The sequence below is a fragment of the Gymnodraco acuticeps genome, unplaced genomic scaffold (genome assembly GCF_902827175.1).
Source record: "Gymnodraco acuticeps unplaced genomic scaffold, fGymAcu1.1, whole genome shotgun sequence".
NCBI lineage: Eukaryota > Metazoa > Chordata > Actinopteri > Perciformes > Bathydraconidae > Gymnodraco > Gymnodraco acuticeps.
In genome coordinates this window covers 467,428-487,609 of record NW_022990003.1, presented here as the reverse complement: position 1 = coordinate 487,609, position 20,182 = coordinate 467,428, and the positions used below count along the sequence as shown (strand labels likewise).

Genomic DNA, 20,182 nt, shown 5'->3' with positions numbered 1-20,182 from the left:
TGATTAAAATATGCAAAGAATTCAGACAAAATGCTACGAAAATATATGTACAGTCATAGAAGACAAATTCAGTTATGTTACTGAAAAAAATAGTGCGTATTGACATTAATATATTTCACAACATGGAGTATGGATTGGGTTCGCAACACATAACCGTCCAATTGCTGCAACATTCAAACTTTGAAAGAGGCAGCAAAATGCCCAGTGTGGGGGAAACTTCTGAAGCAATTGGAGTCAGGACTCAGAGAGACACGAGGAGAGCTGGAGCTTTGATGTCAAACACTGACGGTTTATTTGGAGCTTCGGCCGGAGAATTCACAAGACATGTCACGGGCCTGACCACACGGTTTAGATGCCACAATCAATTCTGAAGAGCTCTTCTGTAGTTCCAGGTTTTAACTAGTTCAGAGTGTAATAATCAACATTCTTTATGAGCGAGACCAAACAAATATGGACCCTGAATCTAACTAGAGCTGTCGTCCATAGAGAAAGAATGTGCACCAGGGAACCTACGTTCCTAAAAAGAAGGGCTTCTAGATGTCCCTGAACAATAAACTATCTCATGTCAGCTTGTGCTCGGTCATAAGCTGGCAACAACAATGCGCCCAAGCTTCCCCTCTTTAAGAGAGATAGCAGCAATACCCAAGGCCGTAGACCTATGCCATGGGAAAGGAGACAGTGAAAAGAGGACAATTATGAACTGTGTCAAAGGTTGAATACCTAAGGACAAAATGATCTCCCAAAAAAGCATTCTCCGCCCCCCAAAAAATCCCCCTCTGAACTGTTTTTCCTTTTACAGTGAAGTATAGTGTTGTTGATCTTGGAGCAGGAACTGGTCACATGATTGAGCTCTGACTAAAGGCTTTTCTTTACCATATGCAGCGCAGAGGCTGCTGACAGTCATGTGTGTGTGCAACACATTTTCTGCTGTCTGCTTTCAGTTTGTCTTCCCATATAAGATGTAAGCACATTCTCATGACACAATTGAACTAAGACCAAACTGAGAGACAAGCATTTGAATTAGAAATATATAGGAAATCAAATGAAGGAGTTAATCAAATACCCTACAGGATAATTTATACAATTCCTTAAATGCCTGTGCAGGAGCTGGAGTGACTCTAAAACCATGAAAGTGCCATATCTCACCAAGTCAAATCCCTCAGATTGAATATGATCTGTACTGTAATTAGTATTGTGGTCGATGCTATGCGGGGAATAAATCTGCTGTAATTGAAGACTAATTTGATAATCAGGTTTTGGGTTAAAGACACAGAAACTTAAACCTGGAGGTGAATGTAAATTAAATGTGTAAAGTTGCATTAGTAATCGTAATCTGCAATGATTTTTATTTGGAGTGTTTATACAGCACAATGTTCCAAGTATCAGATGAAAATGTGTGTTAGGCTTATGGATTATAAAGACAATTTCCACATAGCAAATATTAAGTCATCATAAACCAATTGGGGTGATGATTTACAATGTTTTCTGTTTTAATGACATACCACATTTACATGTTTTTGCTGGTGATCTGCGAGGTGGGTACACAAAATCTTAGTCCAACATTTATATATGGTGCCCTAATAACCAAAGCCAGCCCATCTTACTTGTGTATGTTGACTAGTTGGACAATTCTTGAGTGGAATAGACTTTTTATTCTTTCTGTTTGTAATGCTGAATGACCATTTTCAAATAATTATGAGCACATCTCTTGCAAAAACAAGATTTAAAGTGGTACTTGTGCATGAAACTCAGTTTTACACATTGATAGTTGACACAATGGTATAAGTGTTAATCAAACAAGAATTTATTTATGCGAGGATTGCTATAATATTACATTTATTATAATGCTGTGTTTTAGGCTCAGGTAATGATGTCTGTTTAATTGCTGTTTTGTAAGGCCTTTTGTAACCTTTCTATGAAAGGCGCTAGGCTATATAAATGGATTGGATTTTATAATTGGTAAAATGCAAACTGTAGGTTATTATCTTCAAGGAAAAGGATCATTGCAAGCTAAAACCAAGATCATTTTATTTTATTTTTGTACAAAAACATAATTCAAACTAAAAAGGGTCTCAGGAAATAAAACTCATTTGAACCATGGATTACAAAATGTGATAACCATCAACTCAGTAACGGGTGCTGTGGAAGATAAATACATAAAATATATCAAAAGGGTAAAATAGGATCTGGTATGAAATAATCTATTTAGGAAAACTGACCAAAACAAAAATACAAATGTCATGAGGGGACATGTCCTTATAGCTGACATTAGATGTTACAGTGTCACCTTGACAGAAGCAGCAGCAGGATGTGTCCCCGGGTCACTCAAAAACGGAAGAATGTGATGTTTACCAAGTAAAGGTTGTCTAATGTTGACTTCAATTAACTTCTGCTTGACAGGTTATTTTCTAGGCGAATAATAACAACACATATGCGGGGCTATAGCTAAAGGAGCATGAATGGATGCTGGGAAACTGTGCTTTCTGGTCGCCTCTATTTATCAATTGTTTGACTAAAGTTTATTTTGTGTTCCTTTTAAAATTATAGAGCTAACATGGTGTTTATAGTTGATTTGACTACCTATTTGATACCTAATAATTAATACGCCAGCGTGTAGTGACAACTAGCGTTTCAACTGCAGTAAGTGCACTTGCAGCAGAGCATACCATAAAACACAGTACAGCTACTCGTATCCTAAATCATATTTTAACCAAATGCTTTTAAATATAAAAGCTATGATAATTAATATCAGATGAGTATTGTATAGGATGTATTTTACAGTGCAATAAACAACAAAGGTTAGATGTTTCAAGCCTGTTCGTGTCGACCACCCCCGTATTCACATAAATAGATCCTTCCGAGATGGTAGCTCGTCATGTGACTTTTTCCGTTTCGCCATTTTCCTCTTCTACACCGGTGATCTTGTTGGCAGCTACCTTCTCTCCCCTCTCTCTGTGTTGTAACCTAGCCGGTAGTTAAACGGGGAAACCTAAATTAAAAACAAGAAGTCTACTTTGTAGCTGCATCGCCCGCGAGAATAGTGCGAGAATGTCTTCTGAGGAGAGCCCCGAGTACGCTCCTTTCTTCGCTGTGATGGGAGCCACTGCGGCCATGGTCTTCAGCGGTAACTACACCAACCGTCATTTATATACCAACCGTCTTCTGCACCTTTCACTGTTTTATAACGATGCGTTAGCTTAGCAAGGTGTCAAATTCGTATTAGAAAATTACAAATGGGGGGTGCTGTCTTCAAACTGGGTGTTAGCTGAGGCGGTCATGGCTCACACACCTGCCCGGGATGAGAGGCAGAGGATGGAGGGGAGGAGGTTTCCACCGCCTTCGATCCGCTGACCACAAGCTCCTCACCCTGCTAACCCTGGAGCTAGCTGTGGTTATATCATATCAAGCTCTCCATGGTGACGCAGACCGTCATTTATTAGATGGCAGATGCTTGGAACCGGATGTCTTTTAAACATTATTAAATTATATTAGAACACAGGAAGGTGCATGTCCTCATGGATTATCAGATAAATACGATGCTCGTTCGGGTTGGATGCAGCCACATTGGTCGTAAGGTGTTGTGTTACAGGAGGGCCAGCATCAAGGCCTTAACGTCAGTGAGGGAACATCCATCCATCCATTCATTCAGGTTTAGCATGCACTCCAGCGGGAGGCGGGGCACAGCCAATCTGTCAGGGAGGAAATAGCCAACCTCAGAGGAAGACTTTAACATGAGGCAAGGTAGCCTACTGCCTGGGGCCCAAGTAAAAAAAGAAGCTTCAAATGGCTATAGATTGTGATTTTTAGATGTGAAATATTAAATCATGATCATACTTATTATACCCCAAAATATCCTTCAAAAGTAATGTATTCTACTTACTCACGTTTTACTTCAAAGGAAAAATATTGCATTATATTTACCCTGGAGACATTTTTACTACTGACTGCAAATTCTTCCCACAGGGTTAAACTCCAAAATTGTGCAATTATCTTTGTGTTTATTTAATTTAATTAGCTGAACAGTTATTGTTTTTAAGGGCTTAATATTATCTGTCATATCGTAGGTGACAGTCGTTTCATTTTTCACATGTACTTTTAGCATGCAGTATTAATAGCTCTAATATTAATAATTAATGGTTTTACTTCAGAAAAAAGGTTTTGAATACTTATTCTACCACTTCTGAGGCCAACAATCCCAGTTGTGGTATAAGTAAAGCAAGGTGGTGTTTGACTTGGGCCTCCAAATGACCCCTGAGGAATATACATCCTGCTCTTATAAAGGTCTTTGGGGGAGATGTATATTCCTGTAGACACAAACCACTGTCTCTAATGTGGAAATCACTGATGCTATGATGCTGACATCAGGTGAGACTTTGTGCAGTTTGTCCATTGGGTGGTGTGACTGATACTATTTTACTTTAAGATTCTATATCTACACATGCACTCAGGGTGTCTATTTATTTATCTATACAATGCAAGTGCTCTTACCTTCTTAATTTAAAATCTGAAAACCACACTGCAAGGAGCTTGGATACATACGTATGTAAGGTTACATGAGGCCAGGGTCTGCTGTGGCATTCATCTTTCTGCATGAATGTATTTTTACGGAACAGCAAGGCCCAGATTTTCATGAATTATAACGTAAATACGATTTTATGTTGGGATTAGTTCAAGCCCTGTTTCCCATTGGTTGTAACATATTATATTACAGCACAGTTCGGAAATGTTTAAAGATTGGATGACTCTTAAGGTACAATATCCAACATTTTATCTGTAATAATTTACCCACTAAATTACATTTCCCACAGTGCTTTAAAATTGGATTCATATTTTATATAAGGTAACATGAGGACAGGGATTGCTGTGGCATTTAAAAACGGATTCTGTGATTGTAAATGTTACTGAATATTACATTTTGTAATGAGATTGGCAAAGAAACTCGTCTTTTTGTGGAAACTGTCACTTCCTGGCCAACCAATGGTTTCAGCGCTTCTCTAAATGTTATTTAATTGTAGGGCTAAACTAAAACCTATTACTTACTATGCAAATGTAGCTGATGTATACCTTTCTAAAATGATCTACATGTTGGTCCTGCACAAATGTTGGTCTGCTTTAATTATTATTTTTCAATATTTTAGGAAGTGTACAGATAACATATAGCAGGACTGGAAGTAGCATGAATTCCTTTTTCTCAAATTGATATTTTGACTCTGCATTTGTTTCTGTTTACAGTATCACAAAGGGAAACACAATTTATTTCGTTAAGCACTGAAATGCCCTCAAGGCCATTTTTATAAACTACTTCCTCCATTATAGGCACACAGAGACACCTTGACACCAGTATAATCTGGGCTTTACAGCTTTCTGCCACAAAAACATCCCGCCCCTCAGTGAAATCTCCATGCTTGCTGCTGTTACAGTGTCACAACAGTTGTTTGATGTTCTCGATGGAGTCGGTCCAGGATCTCTCAATATTGGGAAAGCAGAATTAGCCACGATGCATTGGAAAAGGGAGGCCTCAGAATATATATTGCACTTAATGCAAATAAGAACCGCAGAAAATAAAAGTGGATGACAAAAAGGTATTGGCATTGTCTGGTATTCCTGTTTTTTATGAAAAGAAAAGAGATACTCGCTTTTCAACTTGTGGAAGAAAATGCTGGGTTGCTTTTTCACACAATATTAAAAAATGCCTTGTAGCCGATTAGAACACAGCCATCGAAAGTGTCAACACACCCACATCAGCAAGTGAGAAGTGGCCGAGTCGGTGTGTGTGATATGTTTATTTGTACGCTCCCTAGTCTTCATGATAAGCCAGTAACATCGTCTAATCACAGTTGCTCTCCGCCTGTTGTCGTCAAAGCCGTGTGTGATAATCGGTTATATATGCCCGCACAGATTGTCAAAAATAAGGTGTGTACCAACCCTGTGATTGGGTTGGTACGTGTTTTCCATAATCCTGCTGAAAGTCAGACAAAGGGAATGAAGTGTGCAAGATGCATCCGTTTATCACTTTTTAAAATGTATTTCAGATAATGTTTGTGAGGACACTTTAAAAATGGAAGCACTAGTGTGAATTGCAAGTACACGTAGTTTTTTTGATATCACTTTAATTCCTGTTATTTATGGCTTGGCTGGAGAAAACTGGCAGCCGAATATATCTTCTACTGTTTCATTTTGCCTGCACGCCGGGTCTTTACACACTGTCAGAGCCAGTATGATGGAAGAGAGAATTTAAATCGATCAGCTGGATAAATAATTCTCGCCAATCTCCGTCCAAATCCATATCCTGTCTGTTTTTGTAAAGAATCATTTAGGAGTGAAGTACAAACACTGACTGATGAATTACCTCTCTTCACAGCATTAGGAGCGGCGTATGGCACAGCGAAGAGCGGCACAGGCATCGCTGCCATGTCCGTGATGCGGCCAGAGCTCATCATGAAGTCCATCATCCCCGTGGTCATGGCGGGTATCATCGCCATCTACGGGCTGGTGGTGGCCGTGCTGATAGCAAACAACATCTCCGAGAGAGTCACTCTCTACAAGTAAGATCAGCCTCTGATGCAATACTCTACTAGATCTCTTTCAGTGAGTGGGAAGACACTTTTAGTTGAAGCCAATACACTTAAACATCAAACTGCCTAACTTTCACAATAAAATCCTCAAAATAAAGAACTCAAAGTCAGTCCTGTAGCTATATTTCCCACTTCTAATTGTGACCACGTCATGAATTGAAGGCCTTTTATCTGTTTTGATCAACTCCAAAGATAAACATCTGGGTCTTGCACTCGCTAATTGATTTCCTTCTTGGAAATGGTACATGTATTTTGTTCTGGTCATTGCTGTGTTGTGCTGGGCTGGTAATGAGCAGTTTCTTTTGGTGAAACTCCATCATAGTGTGGGCCGGAGAACATCATTCCCTGAGGGTTTGCTTTTTCTTTTCATGCAGGGTATAATTAACTTAGAATCTTTACCCTTGTTACATTTTTCAAAATATACATAAATCAGTTTTTACAGAACTATGTTGCCATGATCCCTCTGATCCCAGTAGGTTGGTCATCTGTTGTTGGGTGTTGATGTTTTTCTTTGTGATGTTATCTGCCCTCTATTGTTTTCAAACTTTGTAATGGCCACCCATCCTGAACACGACTTCCTGGTAAAGATAATTGTTTTTGAGTTGGAGTTTTCTGGGTAAATTGAGAAATGAAGTTTAGCACAATGAATGACCCTTTCAGATTGCATATGTTGTAACTAGTGTTGTCACGATACCAACATTTTGGTTTCGATACCGATGCCAAGTCAAGAATTGCGATTCCGATTTATTTTTCTATACTTTTCTTTAAAAAAAACAGTCTTAAATGTAATTTTTTTTTTTTTTTTTGTCAACAAGCCGAGGCGCAGCGGCAGTTGCACTCCCACTTGCAGCCATGCTTCTCGTTTTCTCACATGCTCTGGCAGCTAGTGCGTGCACGAGAGAGGGGAGGCACTTAGAGCGTGCTTGAGAGGGGCGGGACTGCAGGCACGGCTGCAGTGCAGGGAGTGGAAGCAGAGCGCTGAACACACACAGCTCTTATTAAAACGGCGCTTTCTCACCGGAGTACTTTCCCCCGTCATTCTTAAAGTACCGATACTAATGAAACGGAGGAATTGTAACGTTTTTAACGGCAGGGTATCGCGGTACCTTTCAAGTATCGGTACACCGTGCAACACTAGTTGTAACCACAATTTTTGTTCTCATTTTGCATTTATTTTATTGACTCAAATTGGGGAAAATGCAATAACATGTTATGCATATTACCAAACAGGTCTCCACGGCAATTCATTGTTGTTAATAAAACTATTAATGCAAATCTAAAAAATACTTTTTCAAATGTACATTTTCAAACATAGATGGTGCTTGTGAAGTCACAGTGAATCAGCAAAGTTTAATATGAATCACTTTAGTTTTGATATAGTGTTTAACAGGAGAAGGGACTCAAAATGGATTGCTTTGACATCAATTTAAAGACAGAATGAACCTTGTTTGATGACGTTGTTCTTTCCTCCGTCCCTCCCCAACAGGAGTTTCCTGCATCTCGGTGCCGGTCTGAGCGTGGGCCTGAGCGGTCTGGCGGCCGGCTTCGCCATCGGCATCGTGGGAGACGCCGGCGTTCGAGGCACCGCCCAGCAGCCCCGGCTCTTCGTGGGCATGATCCTCATCTTGATCTTCGCCGAGGTGCTGGGGCTTTACGGCCTCATCGTGGCTCTGATCCTATCTACAAAATAGATGTCCGCATCAAAACACCATCTCATTCATTCCACATCAAAGCAGCAAGAACAAATAGGGGATTTTCACTTAACTTCCATTACACCCCGTGGGTCTGACAGGACAGGATGGCATCAGAAACATGTTGGTGCCGCGTTCCCCAGTAGATGTGATCTATCCATATTGTTTAACGCCATCCGGTTGTGTCAGGTCTCGTGAGTACTGAACGGGCATGAAGATGTATTGGTTGTTGTGGGATGATGTGTGGACAGTCTGCTTGATTTGTTGTCTGATCTTAACATGTACAGTGATCCAGAGTCCCTCCACCCCCCTGTAAATGTAGTAACCAGTCTGTGCCGTGAGTGTGAGTATCAACGTTTATCCTTCTGCCCATTCCCCTCTCCCGAGTTTCGTTTTTCGTTTGGTGGTTTTGATTGTCACTCTCCGTCTTGAGACTGCTGAAGAATCATGCACACTAGTATTTGATCTTTTCATGTTCTTTTCGGGGACCATTTTTTAATCACAGTGGCGAAGAGCTGTCAATACATATTATTTTTGTTCTCTATTTATGGAAAGTTCTGAGGACTTTTGACTTTATGAAACTGTCTAAATGGAATAATGTTTATTGAATACCCTATATACATAAAAAATATATAAATGATCTGTGTATAGTTAGATTAATTGCACTGTGGGTAATTGTTCTAAGTGCTTGGAATTCCTCTGGATGTAGTGTGATTATTAATGGAGGATGTCCACATGTTGACATGGGGTTGACAGTGTGTGAGTGTGCGTGTGTGAATGACCTGAGTGCATAATGTGTGTGTGCAAGTCTTTATGTTTAATATGACATTCTGAAACACTAGTATCGTTTAGTGCTTATGTCTTTTTTTTGTTTTTGTTTTAAGGTGAAAGCTCACTGTTCAGCCATGCCTGTCAGATTTCCAAATAAAACTCAACCTCCTCCAGAAACATGTAATTGTCATGTGCTTTTTTTGCTAATGTGAATGCGATGACATGGAAACAACATTTCAGAGTTAAAGATTAATTGAATAAGAGACAGTTTGTAGAATCAGTAGCTCGATGACAAGTGAAGGGTTAACAAAGGTTATCACAGTTCACCCTGAGGTGGATGTGAATGTCTCCAAAACATTTTTAATGAAAGCACATGATGTGCTAAACATGCTTGTTATAAAGAACATTGCTTTCTTAATGCCTTAATACTGCGGTGTTTTAAAGTGGAAATTAATAGACAGTAACTACTAACTAGTGCCTTCTCGATACATATCCTGTTGTGTAGCTTGAGCTATAAAAACATTTGTATAAGTTTATAATTATTAATGATCTTAATTTGCATCCTGACTGACTGATAAAGAATACATAATACAATGTAATTGAGTTAAGAAATGTACAAATGAAATGGAAACACTCAAAGGGCAAATCGCTCAAAATGAACTTATAAGTAAATGTAGCCTACTAAGTCTTATAATGCAAGATGAGTATGTTTTATAGTTTGTGGTATTTATACTATGTAACTACTCCCACCGCTTATAATATGAACAAACTCTAATCTTAAAGGGGACAATTAAATCTTCATCATGAATATTTCCACTATATATTGTTTTAACTGCTATTGTTATAGTATTATTGTGTGTTGTACTGGTACTTTTACACAAACAACATCTACATACCTCCTCCACCAGTGAATAACACCTCCCTGCTGGGCCCATGGATGCATAAAGAGAAAAGGGCTGGTCCCTCTCTGACAGGAGTCTGTGGAGGAGACAGTGCTGGGGCTCCTGCAGAGAGCCTGCCTGTTATTGTTTACTGTCACAATAATGTAAAATAGGTCATGTAAAAAAGGGAAACTCAGCTAGCCGCTCATTCAGTTGTAATAAAACAACTATCTAGCTTTAAGTGGCTTCACGGAACTACGTCTCTTCGCTGCTGTCAGGGATTTCCCGCGAACAACAGGCAGGTAACGTTAACGTTTTATCCAGCGCTGTTAGCTGCACGCAGCTAACAGAAGCTAATGGGCTAGTTTACGCTAGGTCTGAATCTGCCTCCGGTCAGTTTTTCATAATACATGGCTAATAAACCGTGAAAACACCGGAATAAACGACTTTATATATTGACTCACAAAACCATCAGTCTGGCTCTGAAATGTGGTGTTCTGACCTTGCTATGGTTAGCTTTCCTGCTAAAGTGTTATTTGATGCGCAGTTCAACTGTGTGGCGTTAACTGCTCCTGCTAGCGATGGGGCTAACTAAAGCTAGTCAAGAAAACAACAACACACGTCAAATGACCACAACAGTTTTTCTGATGATGACAGTGCATTGTAGACCAGGACCTTACTACTAGCAATTTGTTATCGTTGAGATAAGTAGTAAGCATTTTGTGTGTGGTTGTTAAGTGTCTCACTTTGGTTATTAGCATTTGATAACTAAGATAGCTTAATAAATAAGATAAAGGATTGCAAGTTCAAAAGGTAATAGGGTATGTTACAAAGGGTGTAGTAAATGTTGGGGGTAAAATCAAGATAACAGACAACACTAAATGATGTAACTCGTTTAGGAATGTGTATTAAACTGATTCAGAAAACAATGCTGTCCTTTTATCTTTCAGGAGATGGACTGATGCTGTTCTGTCAGCATCTGGACTGATCCTGAAGTGTCTCAGTTGCTGCCATGTCCAGGAGAAGCAGGAACAGTCGTGCATGGCGATATGTTTGGGGTGGGATACGACGAGATGCTGATGCCCGGGCACTTGAAGAATGGAGCTACGACCGCCTAGACGTAAGAATACAAGGCTGCTGTTTCCCCTGAGACCTACCGCTCTGAACGGATCTGAAGCATGAGCGGACACTGGGGTTATTGTTTGTGTCATATGATGCCACTTGTTTACACCCCAGGCAGGAGATAGGATGTTTCACCGTGAGAAAACTCACCTCATAAAACCATGTCTTACTTAAAGTGTCTGATTTGCCTTCGGCCGTTAAACAATGTGCGTTTGTTGGTGATTTACTTTCAGTTGTTTGCTGCTTTGTATCAGAACCAATCGTTTCCATAGCAAGTCAACAGAGGCAGAAACAGGTTTATTGCCAAGTACTGTAGGTTAACATACAAGATATTTTCTTTTGTGTAAAATGTTGCATACATTAACACAGAAAAATAAATTACGTTTTTAGAATAAGCTAAAAAAAACTATTATTAAAACTATTACAAAATTAAAAACAGACAAATGCTTACAAGTAATATAGATACACAAAAAGCTTAAATTAAAGACAACTAACTCTAAAAAATAAAATATGTCCAATATATCAGAGATTAAAGAAAAAGCAACATAATTCCTGCCTTTCACAATTACATTTGATGTAGATGTGTACATTTTTCAATGCAGTGCCAATTTTCAAAACAAATTTGCTATGCTGTTACATAAGAAATGCTCCTGGCATATGATTTTGTTGTGTATTTGTTTACATTGCTTCCCCCCAGTACAGTGATTCAGACTCTGAGGCAGACTTCTCAGCAGTGATGGTGCCTCCCGTCCCCAGCGCAGTGCCTGTCACCGGAGAGTCCTTCTGTGGCTGCGACTCCCAGGCAGAGACCAACTACAACCCTCGTCTGCGAGGCTTCCACCAGGTTAAAGACTGCCACTGTGGAGAGGAGGACCAGGGTAAAGACCCCTGCTGCACTTCAAGAGCACTTTTATAATAAGGTTGATTGTCGCTTGAGTTTTGGGCTGCACATTCAAATCAAGAAAGTATTTGCTCTGTGACTTGCCGAGTCACCACAACAAAAAAGACTCTCTTGGCTTTAACACTTTTATAGTAAAGGAATTATAAATATTATCAAAAAACATTACATTTTGCATTGACATTCGCTTTGTGTATGTCGCTCCATCGAGATGTCATCACTTTATTTATGTTGACAAAACGAACAAGATTTCTTAATCAATGAAGTTGATATAATATGATAATTTAATCCAATGAACCTCTTTATTCAAATCAAGTAATTTTTGAATATTTACGACGTCATAAAATATGAAGATAGATATTCAAAACTTTATTGGAAAAAATAGAAGCTTTGAATTTTTAAAAAATGACATTCGGTAAGCCCCACTGGAGTCACACCATTGTAGTGTAATGTTATATTTAATTAAGTTCTGTGATTTTCTCACCTATAGATTCTACAAGTAATGTTTTTTTGTGCTAATTGACACAGATAAAAAAAACAGTAAACAATATGTAATGTCTTGTATCTTTAGCCATGTTTGACTGAATGACTTCTGATGTTTCAGAGTTTGACTGGTTCTGGGATGCCAGCAGCAGATCTACAGCAACATTGCTGAGCTGCGACAACCGCAAAGTGAACTTCCACTCTGAGTACAGCTGTGGCACGGCAGCCATCCGCGGCTCCAAAGAGCTGGCAGAGGGGCAGCACTTCTGGGAGATCAAAATGACGTCCCCAGTGTACGGAACAGACATGGTAACCCTCAATGCCTTTACCTCCTAACACTGACCTGCTGTTTCACTACAGAAACCCACATCAAGAGTAAAAAAAGCGTGTGGAAGTTGAGGTTTATATATTGTTCTTTATGTCTTTACAGATGGTTGGCATCGGTACTTCTGATGTCAATCTAGACAAATTCAGACACACGTTCTGCAGCCTGCTGGGAAAAGACACAGACAGCTGGGGTCTTTCTTACACAGGTGAGAGTAACACAACATGCTGTGATGTAGCATTCACTGCTCTCAGGGATTGTTGCATAAATCAGTGTTTTCCTTCCTCGCTCAGGCTTGTTGCATCACAAAGGAGACAAGACGAACTTCTCCTCCCGGTTCGGACAGGGGTCCATCATTGGAGTCCATCTGGACACGTGGCACGGCACACTCACTTTCTTCAAAAACCGCAAGTGTATAGGTTAGTAACAACACATGACGTAACCAAACAATCCTTATATGAATGGTGGAGTTTGTCAGTGTTCCTTTGGTGACAAACTAAGTAACGAATATAGCTTTTAAATGACCTAATGTAGTTTGGCATTCCTGTACTGAAAATCCTTGTACCATAACTCCAACAAGCTAATACCTTCTCATATATCAATCAGGCTCTGCCATATAGCTCAATATCAACATTGTCTTCATGTAAGAATAAGCAAAGAATACTGTGGCCTGAAGCCTGAGAGGGTGGTCTTCCTCATAGCAGACCACCAACTGTTATGACATTTCAAAAATTGATGGTACTGATTTGGCATATCGGATCACTGTATCCATGATCACATATAAACCTCAACAAATGATTTCTTAAGCTTTACAAAGCTTTCTTAGGACCATATGTATGAAACTTATCAAATATATTGTACAGCGAGCATGTAATCATTTTCTAATTGAACCATGAGAGGGTAATGTAGGATTTTTGAATCACCATGACCTAATAATGACATGCTGACACACGTATATAAGCTCACTAATTACATGGCAACTTTTAGTGATGGGAATTATAGCTCTTTGAAGGGAGCCGGATCTTATGGCTCCGTTCCTTTCAAAGAGCCGTTCAAAAGAGCCGTTTATTTTAAAGGGGGCGGGGTTAATAGGTTTATCTACGAAATAATCCCCAGGATAATGATTGTACCAATCAGAGTAGGGGCGGGTCTTCACAGAATATGTTTGGGGAACAAAATCAAGCTTTTTAAAAGGCGAGTGGATTTTGGCAGGCAGTGAGTGCGGACCAACGATTGAACGATAACAAGAACGGCTCTCACCAAGTACGACTCGGTTCCCCTCGTTCGTACCAAAGAGCCGTTCAAAAGAATCGGCTCGTTCGTTGTTTACTAAACAAGTCAATGATATGACACAAAACATTGTTTTAGAAGGAAATGTATTTTCGAAGGAACAGCATATAAAGTGATGGTAAGTTTGTGAAAGCACTATTCAGAAATTACACATAGTACCTGCCGCAGAATTGAGTGACCTGTGTATCCTGCCTGTGTGCACATTTACTTGGTTATTTACATGTACACAGAGTGGTATTGTTACAACTTACACACTAACATCATGTCACCATTTACTATCTAGGTGTTGCTGCCACGGAGCTACATAACAAGAGGTTTTATCCGATGGCGTGCTCCACGGCAGCGAAGAGCAGCATGAAGGTGATCAGATCGTGCTCCGCCCCCACCTCCCTGCTCTACCTCTGCTGCGCCCGCCTGCGCCAGCTGCTGCCGGACTGCATCGACACCCTGGACGTGTTGCCGCTGCCCCCGGGCCTTCGTCAGCTGCTGCACAACAAACTGGGCTGGGTGCTCAGTCTCAATAACGGCAGCACAGAAGAAACCCCCGATGGGCCAGAGCCTGCATTGCCCGACCCCCCGCTGCCCGGACCGCTGTCCTCTGAGAGTGACTCGGAGGAGGGCTGTACGTCCGACCTGGAAGCCTGTCAGAGGAAGAGATGCCGCTGGACATGATGGACGGCTCGACTCCTACCCCTCCTTAAACACTGGCTGAGTGTTTCCTGCCTGCCTCCAGCTTTCCTCAACATCTGAAGAAAGGATCGGAGCGGTACGTAGGTGGAAAGCTGTGACGGCGGTATCTCTGCCCGCACGATCTTACTGTGATCTTCCTTCACGCCGTTCAGATGTCTCCATGCTCGTTATTATCCAAACCAGCTTCAGTAATACGTGAAAAGGTGTGGTGTTATTTCGTTAGCAAGCATACGTTGTTGCCATTCATGTATGAGGAGAGCAGGAACCGACTGTACAGTGTAACACTGAAGTCAAGTATGGCCACATTTTGGCGGTCATCATGGTATATTTGCACACAAAAAGAGGGTTTAAAAAAAGATACTGTATATTTTCACATGTATGCAATTTATGCGTGTTGTTCTCAATGCATTATCCAAGTCATCTGTTACATGTTTTACCGGCATCGGCAGTTTTTTGTTAGATTGCCAAATCAAAGTGGAGAGACACACTTTAGGTCATTTTTTTATTTCTTACCCTCATGTTACAGCTCTAAAGGTAACTGTCCAAAATGTTAGGACAGATCAAAAACTTAAATGTTTAATGTAGGTTCAAGAACCCGAATGTATTTTATAGCTGTTAGTGCTCCAACAAGGGGCATCAATCATCTCCAATCAACCCATACTCACATGATTCCTCTTTCTAATGATCTAGTTCATGTTACAATTCAAATATTTGTTACACTTTTGGCAACATCCATCCGTCACCAGCTTTTGTAAGTCTCCTGCTAGGTGTTGTTTTTCCTCTTTTCTAAAAGATATAAGCTGTATACATAATAAGTGTAGCTCCTTTAAATCTGATTATGAGACAGAATGCCACTCATAAGATACGCACATTTAAGGTAGGTTCTCATGGCTCTTTCTCCGGCTTATAGGTTATTTAGACCTTTTTTGAAAAGTAAGTTTCTTTCATTGAAAAACTCTGTGATTATAAGCAGTTTTTTTTTTCTTTCGTACTGATCTGTTTATGCAAGTGTGTTCTTTTGGCCTGTCCCTTCACGTCCTTTACCAACTCTTCTTGACTGTAAGTAATTAAGGTCATACTCTATTATAAATCCTTTTAGTACGAAACACTCAGACCCTGTTGGCCTAAAATGTGGCTGGACAAAGTTCCGTTTCCCCAGACTATTTTGTGTGTCTGACAATATTATATATTTTTGATTATTAAAAAACAGTGTCTGTATTGGGCCACTGTCTGGTGACAATCACAATTCCAACTAAAGGTGGGATTGAGACATATGTTGTCCCAGTTACTATCCCCTTTTAGAATGTATTGATCACATGAAAGAGCAGTAGAGATGTTTATTATGCGGAAAGAGTGGTTTTCAGCCAATCTTTGGATGCTTTGATTGTGAAACATTTTACAGCCACCTTTCAAGCCTGCGGGGGGTTAGTTAGTTGTGATCAATTAAAGTGTTTCTAGATCATGAATAACTGAGAAGGGGATTGTTACCCTTGAGTCAAATGTGTAAATAATCATTGTAGCTTTTGTGGACTCACACATACAAAATATAAGTATTTCAATAGTATTTGACCGAGGCGTTGAAGCTACAGTCTGCCAACTACTGCATCAGTCACCTGTCATTGATCAGTCCGATGAGGTCCTGGTTTGAGTGGACGTACACAAAGAATGAAGGTACTATGCAATACCAGCTTCTTATGGATAATGGTTTTCAGAAGGACTGTGTTTTAGGATGTTATGATGGAGGCTCTGACACAAACAACAGCAGTGAAAGTACCAGAGGACCACGGTCATTAATCACGAGTAGTATATGAGATGACGCACTTAAGTCTGTCGGATTTATCAGATGTAACTTTATAGATCTACTAATGTAACTACAAAGAGGTTAGTTGTAATCAAAAAGATGTATATTTTTGTTTTATTTCACAGTATTGGTCTTCACATCTAAGCACTTTTTCTTACTGTTGTACTGTAAATAGTAAAATTCTACGTGTGTCTTCTATACCATGTCATATTAATTATATTGTATGTGAAGGCCTTTACTTGCCTTTTTCTGTATAACTTATCAGCATGATTTTCAGCTGAAAATAAATGAATGCTAAATATGCACAAAGAACTGGATGTTGTTATTATCTACCTGGGAAATGCTTATTTCTAGATGTCAAAGTGTTATGATCAACGAAAAAATGTTGTATTTCTTTTTACTTTTAATTGTACAGACAATATTGCTGTTACTCAAGTGTAGTAGAAAAAGGTAAGAAAATTGACCTGGGATTGGACCAGTTGATTGATATACACATCAGAATTACAAATGACAATCTTTGTTGTATCGTGTTGTCAAAATAAAAAGTGTATTGGTTCACTTTCACAACAGTGCCAAGTGTCCATGTAAAATACGTTTTCTAAATTAGTTAAACGCATCCCGGAGACACTTTCTTGAAGTCCACAGTTTGTAATCCACATCAAGTTTAAATCTGATTAAAAATACAAAGGCCAAAAGTACAACTATTATTTACTGTATTAATAATATTTTGGACACTGCATTTAAACCAAGTAGAACTTTGGTTTAAGTGTAATTTAGACATTTGTAGTACATATTTTTAAATTATAAAATGTTATCTAAAATATCTGCACCGGTCTAAAGTCTTCTACTAAAATGTCCCGCATGCGGAACAAACGTGCAGTCAGTTTATGGGGAACTCTTAGCGGGCGGACCGAGTGAGCGGAAGTTTTGTACCTTGCTTGCGGAGGTCAAGTCGCATTGGTCCTTTTCATCAGGGACATTCAGGTACTTATAACTCCATATTATTTGCAAATTATAAACAGTATCAATAGTTCGACAATAGGTCTGTGTGTGTCAGAGTAGTAAAGGCTTTCAGGAAGTGTTGTTAGCATCTAACGCTAGCTAACAGACAGTTAGCATCAGGACTGGACATGTTATTCTCTCTGATGATCCAGGCTGACATGAATGACTTTCTTCTGTAACCAAATAGCTGCTTCTGTTAGATCATTGACGGATAATTAAACCAAAAGGCCCCCAGGCAAAGAGAGTTAATGGGCCCCTAAAGCTCCTAATGTTAGAACAAGAGCCACAGATTCAAAGAGACATTTTTCTGGTTGTTTTGCATCTCTGGTCATTTACGTTTCTCTATGGTAGTTTATTGTCTTGTTTTGATTATTTTGCATCTCTACGTGGTAGTTTAACAACTTTTTATTAGATAGTTTTGTATTTGTTGTGGGTCTTTGGTCATTATGCATCCTTTTGTGCTCACAGTTGACTTCCCAGTAAGGTAACAGTGACTTCAAACTTAGTCTGGCCCTGGGACCCACATACCTTTTCAGTGGTGTAAAGTAACTACTTTTACTCAAGTGCTGTACATTACAGTACAATGTTAAGGTGCTTGTACTTTCCTTGAGTATTTCCATTCTCTGCTACTTTGTACTTCTACTCTACTAGAATTCCAAGTAGTAATTCCATATTGTACTTTTTATGGCATTACATTTATTTGACACTTAATTTTACACAAATAACGAGGTGTTTATAAGATATACATACATATACACTCATTTACTTTACAGTAGTAAAGTAGTAGTGTGTTCTACAATTACAAATTAAAACATTACAAATACTGTGTATTTGTTAGTTATAAAAATAGGATAATATATATTCTATAATAATATAACACTTTCAAAAGAAACTGCAAACTGAGTAATTTTACTTTTGAAACATAAGTTCATTTAGCTGATAATACTTTACTTTTACTTAAGTAACATTTTGAACTCTCGACTTTTACTTGCAATGGATTATTTTAAGACCCTAATATTTTTACTTGGAAAGAATCTGGGTACTTGTTCCACCACTGAACGTTTTAGGCCCCTAACCCGTGCATAGTTCAGATGTAAAGCTACATAACTCTCTGTAATCTCTTCCAGGATAAACACTGGGTATCAGTGAGGGTTTCCTGTAGAAGCTGCTGAGCACCAGGCAGTCATGGTGAAGAAAAAGGAACTTCGCCTCATAGCGCAGATGGCTCGGAAGATCCGGGCGTACCGAGAGCTGAAGTCCCGACCCAGGGAGTCTCAGAAGTACGGCCTGGACTACGAGACCCTGAAGAGGCCGCACACCGGGAAGATGCTGCCGGTGCTGGCCTGGCAGGACGTCCGCAGGGAGACTCGCCTCTTCTCACTGCTGGCCGGCATGAGGATGTTCGGGGTGGGCCGAATGTTCACCCGAAAGTCCTGGCTGGAGGAACATCCAGAGCCCAGCTACTGGCAGATCACTAAGGTCAAGGTGGACTACACAGCTGAGGTGAGAGGGAGACACATTCATGCACTGCTGCCGCTGTTGAGTGTTGGGCACACATGGGGTTTGATAGGATACCTGCAACAAAATGACTCCTGATTTGTGTGCTTCCTAGAACATGGATCATGGCAAAGCCTGGGGGATCCTCAGCCACAAAGGTAAAATGATACCCTGTGTATTCCATTTTAAACAGCGACAGTATTTTGTGTTTGTTTATTCACGTTTTATTTGTGAATGTTAAAAAATGTTTTGCTTTTCCTCATTTTTTTTTTATCAGTATTTCTGTAGTATTTTTAGTATCCTTATTATGTCCCTGATTGTATTTGTTTTAAATCTAAACTTTTATTTTTGAATAATTTCTGAAAAGTAGAAAATGACTTTTCCGGCTTGACTACCCATTTCCATGGTGCATTCTTATGGCGCCATCTTTAAAGTATATCAGTATTAATGATACAAATAATTGTATATGTAACGGTAAACGCTTATTATTGTCTTACCAAACGGCATGTAGTAAATGTGTTGTATTTTGTGCTCGGCAGGGAAACAGGAGAGCGAGGCCAAGGAGGTGGACAAGGCGTTATACCACGACTGGCGCCTGATTCCCAAACATATGGAGCAGCAGTTTAAGGAGTTCGAGCCGCTGCCTGAGCCCCCGGTGCGTTACGTCCCGTATCCTCCGCTGCTGCGCGCCATGATGCTGGCTCAGTTCAAGAAGGCACACGGCAGCGCTGTCACCGAGGAGCCGGCCCTGCCCTCACGGAGGGACGTCCTGCTCAACAAAGACTATTTCCGCGAACAGGAAAAAGCAGCGCAGAGGAAAGAGGGAACACCGGTGTGATGCTCGTGGTTTCTAAAGATGAAAATCTTGGACATTATGGACCAATCAGATTTGAAAGAAGTCATAACTTCTGTTCTGATGAATCCTGGACTCAAAGAAGTTCTCTATCTACATCTGAAGCAGGCTCTCTGTGTGTAATGTAACTGTGTAATGTGAAACATATTAATTATTAAAGATAAGATGGAAAAGTGTTGTTTGATGTATTTGTTCCTGCATGGTAGACTACCTCGACTCCTAGAGTACTTGATTAGGGGGATTTCAGTCAAATTATGAGATCAAATCTCAATTAATAAGTGAGTTAAATAATAATATGCTAAG

General features: G+C 39.8%; 3 protein-coding genes across 5 annotated transcripts; all 3 read left to right on the top strand.

Moving 5' to 3' along the window:
* The first annotated feature begins 2,858 nt into the window (after nt 1-2,858).
* On the top strand, nt 2,859-9,216 carry atp6v0ca (ATPase H+ transporting V0 subunit ca). The gene is made up of 3 exons (XM_034212986.1): nt 2,859-3,124; nt 6,362-6,545; nt 8,062-9,216. The coding sequence occupies exons 1-3, from the start codon at nt 3,049-3,051 to the stop codon at nt 8,264-8,266; spliced, it is 465 nt and encodes a 154-aa protein (XP_034068877.1). The 5' UTR covers nt 2,859-3,048; the 3' UTR covers nt 8,267-9,216.
* Nucleotides 9,217-10,021: 805 nt separating this feature from the next.
* Nucleotides 10,022-16,839, top strand: spsb3a (splA/ryanodine receptor domain and SOCS box containing 3a). 3 transcript variants are annotated; one of them, XM_034212970.1, is made up of 7 exons: nt 10,022-10,216; nt 10,869-11,038; nt 11,738-11,918; nt 12,543-12,730; nt 12,852-12,954; nt 13,040-13,165; nt 14,320-16,839. In XM_034212970.1, exons 2-7 carry the CDS (start codon nt 10,931-10,933, stop codon nt 14,706-14,708), a joined length of 1,095 nt encoding a protein of 364 aa, XP_034068861.1. In that variant the 5' UTR covers nt 10,022-10,216; nt 10,869-10,930; the 3' UTR covers nt 14,709-16,839. The 3 variants fall into 3 exon arrangements, with proteins under 3 accessions (XP_034068861.1, XP_034068859.1, XP_034068862.1); XM_034212968.1 differs by having other exon boundaries at nt 10,022-10,220; XM_034212971.1 differs by lacking the exon at nt 10,022-10,216 and having other exon boundaries at nt 11,743-11,918.
* Nucleotides 16,840-17,285: 446 nt separating this feature from the next.
* On the top strand, nt 17,286-20,052 carry mrps34 (mitochondrial ribosomal protein S34). The gene is made up of 4 exons (XM_034212972.1): nt 17,286-17,511; nt 18,657-19,032; nt 19,142-19,184; nt 19,566-20,052. Exons 2-4 carry the CDS (start codon nt 18,715-18,717, stop codon nt 19,862-19,864), a joined length of 660 nt encoding a protein of 219 aa, XP_034068863.1. The 5' UTR covers nt 17,286-17,511; nt 18,657-18,714; the 3' UTR covers nt 19,865-20,052.
* Nucleotides 20,053-20,182: the final 130 nt, after the last annotated feature.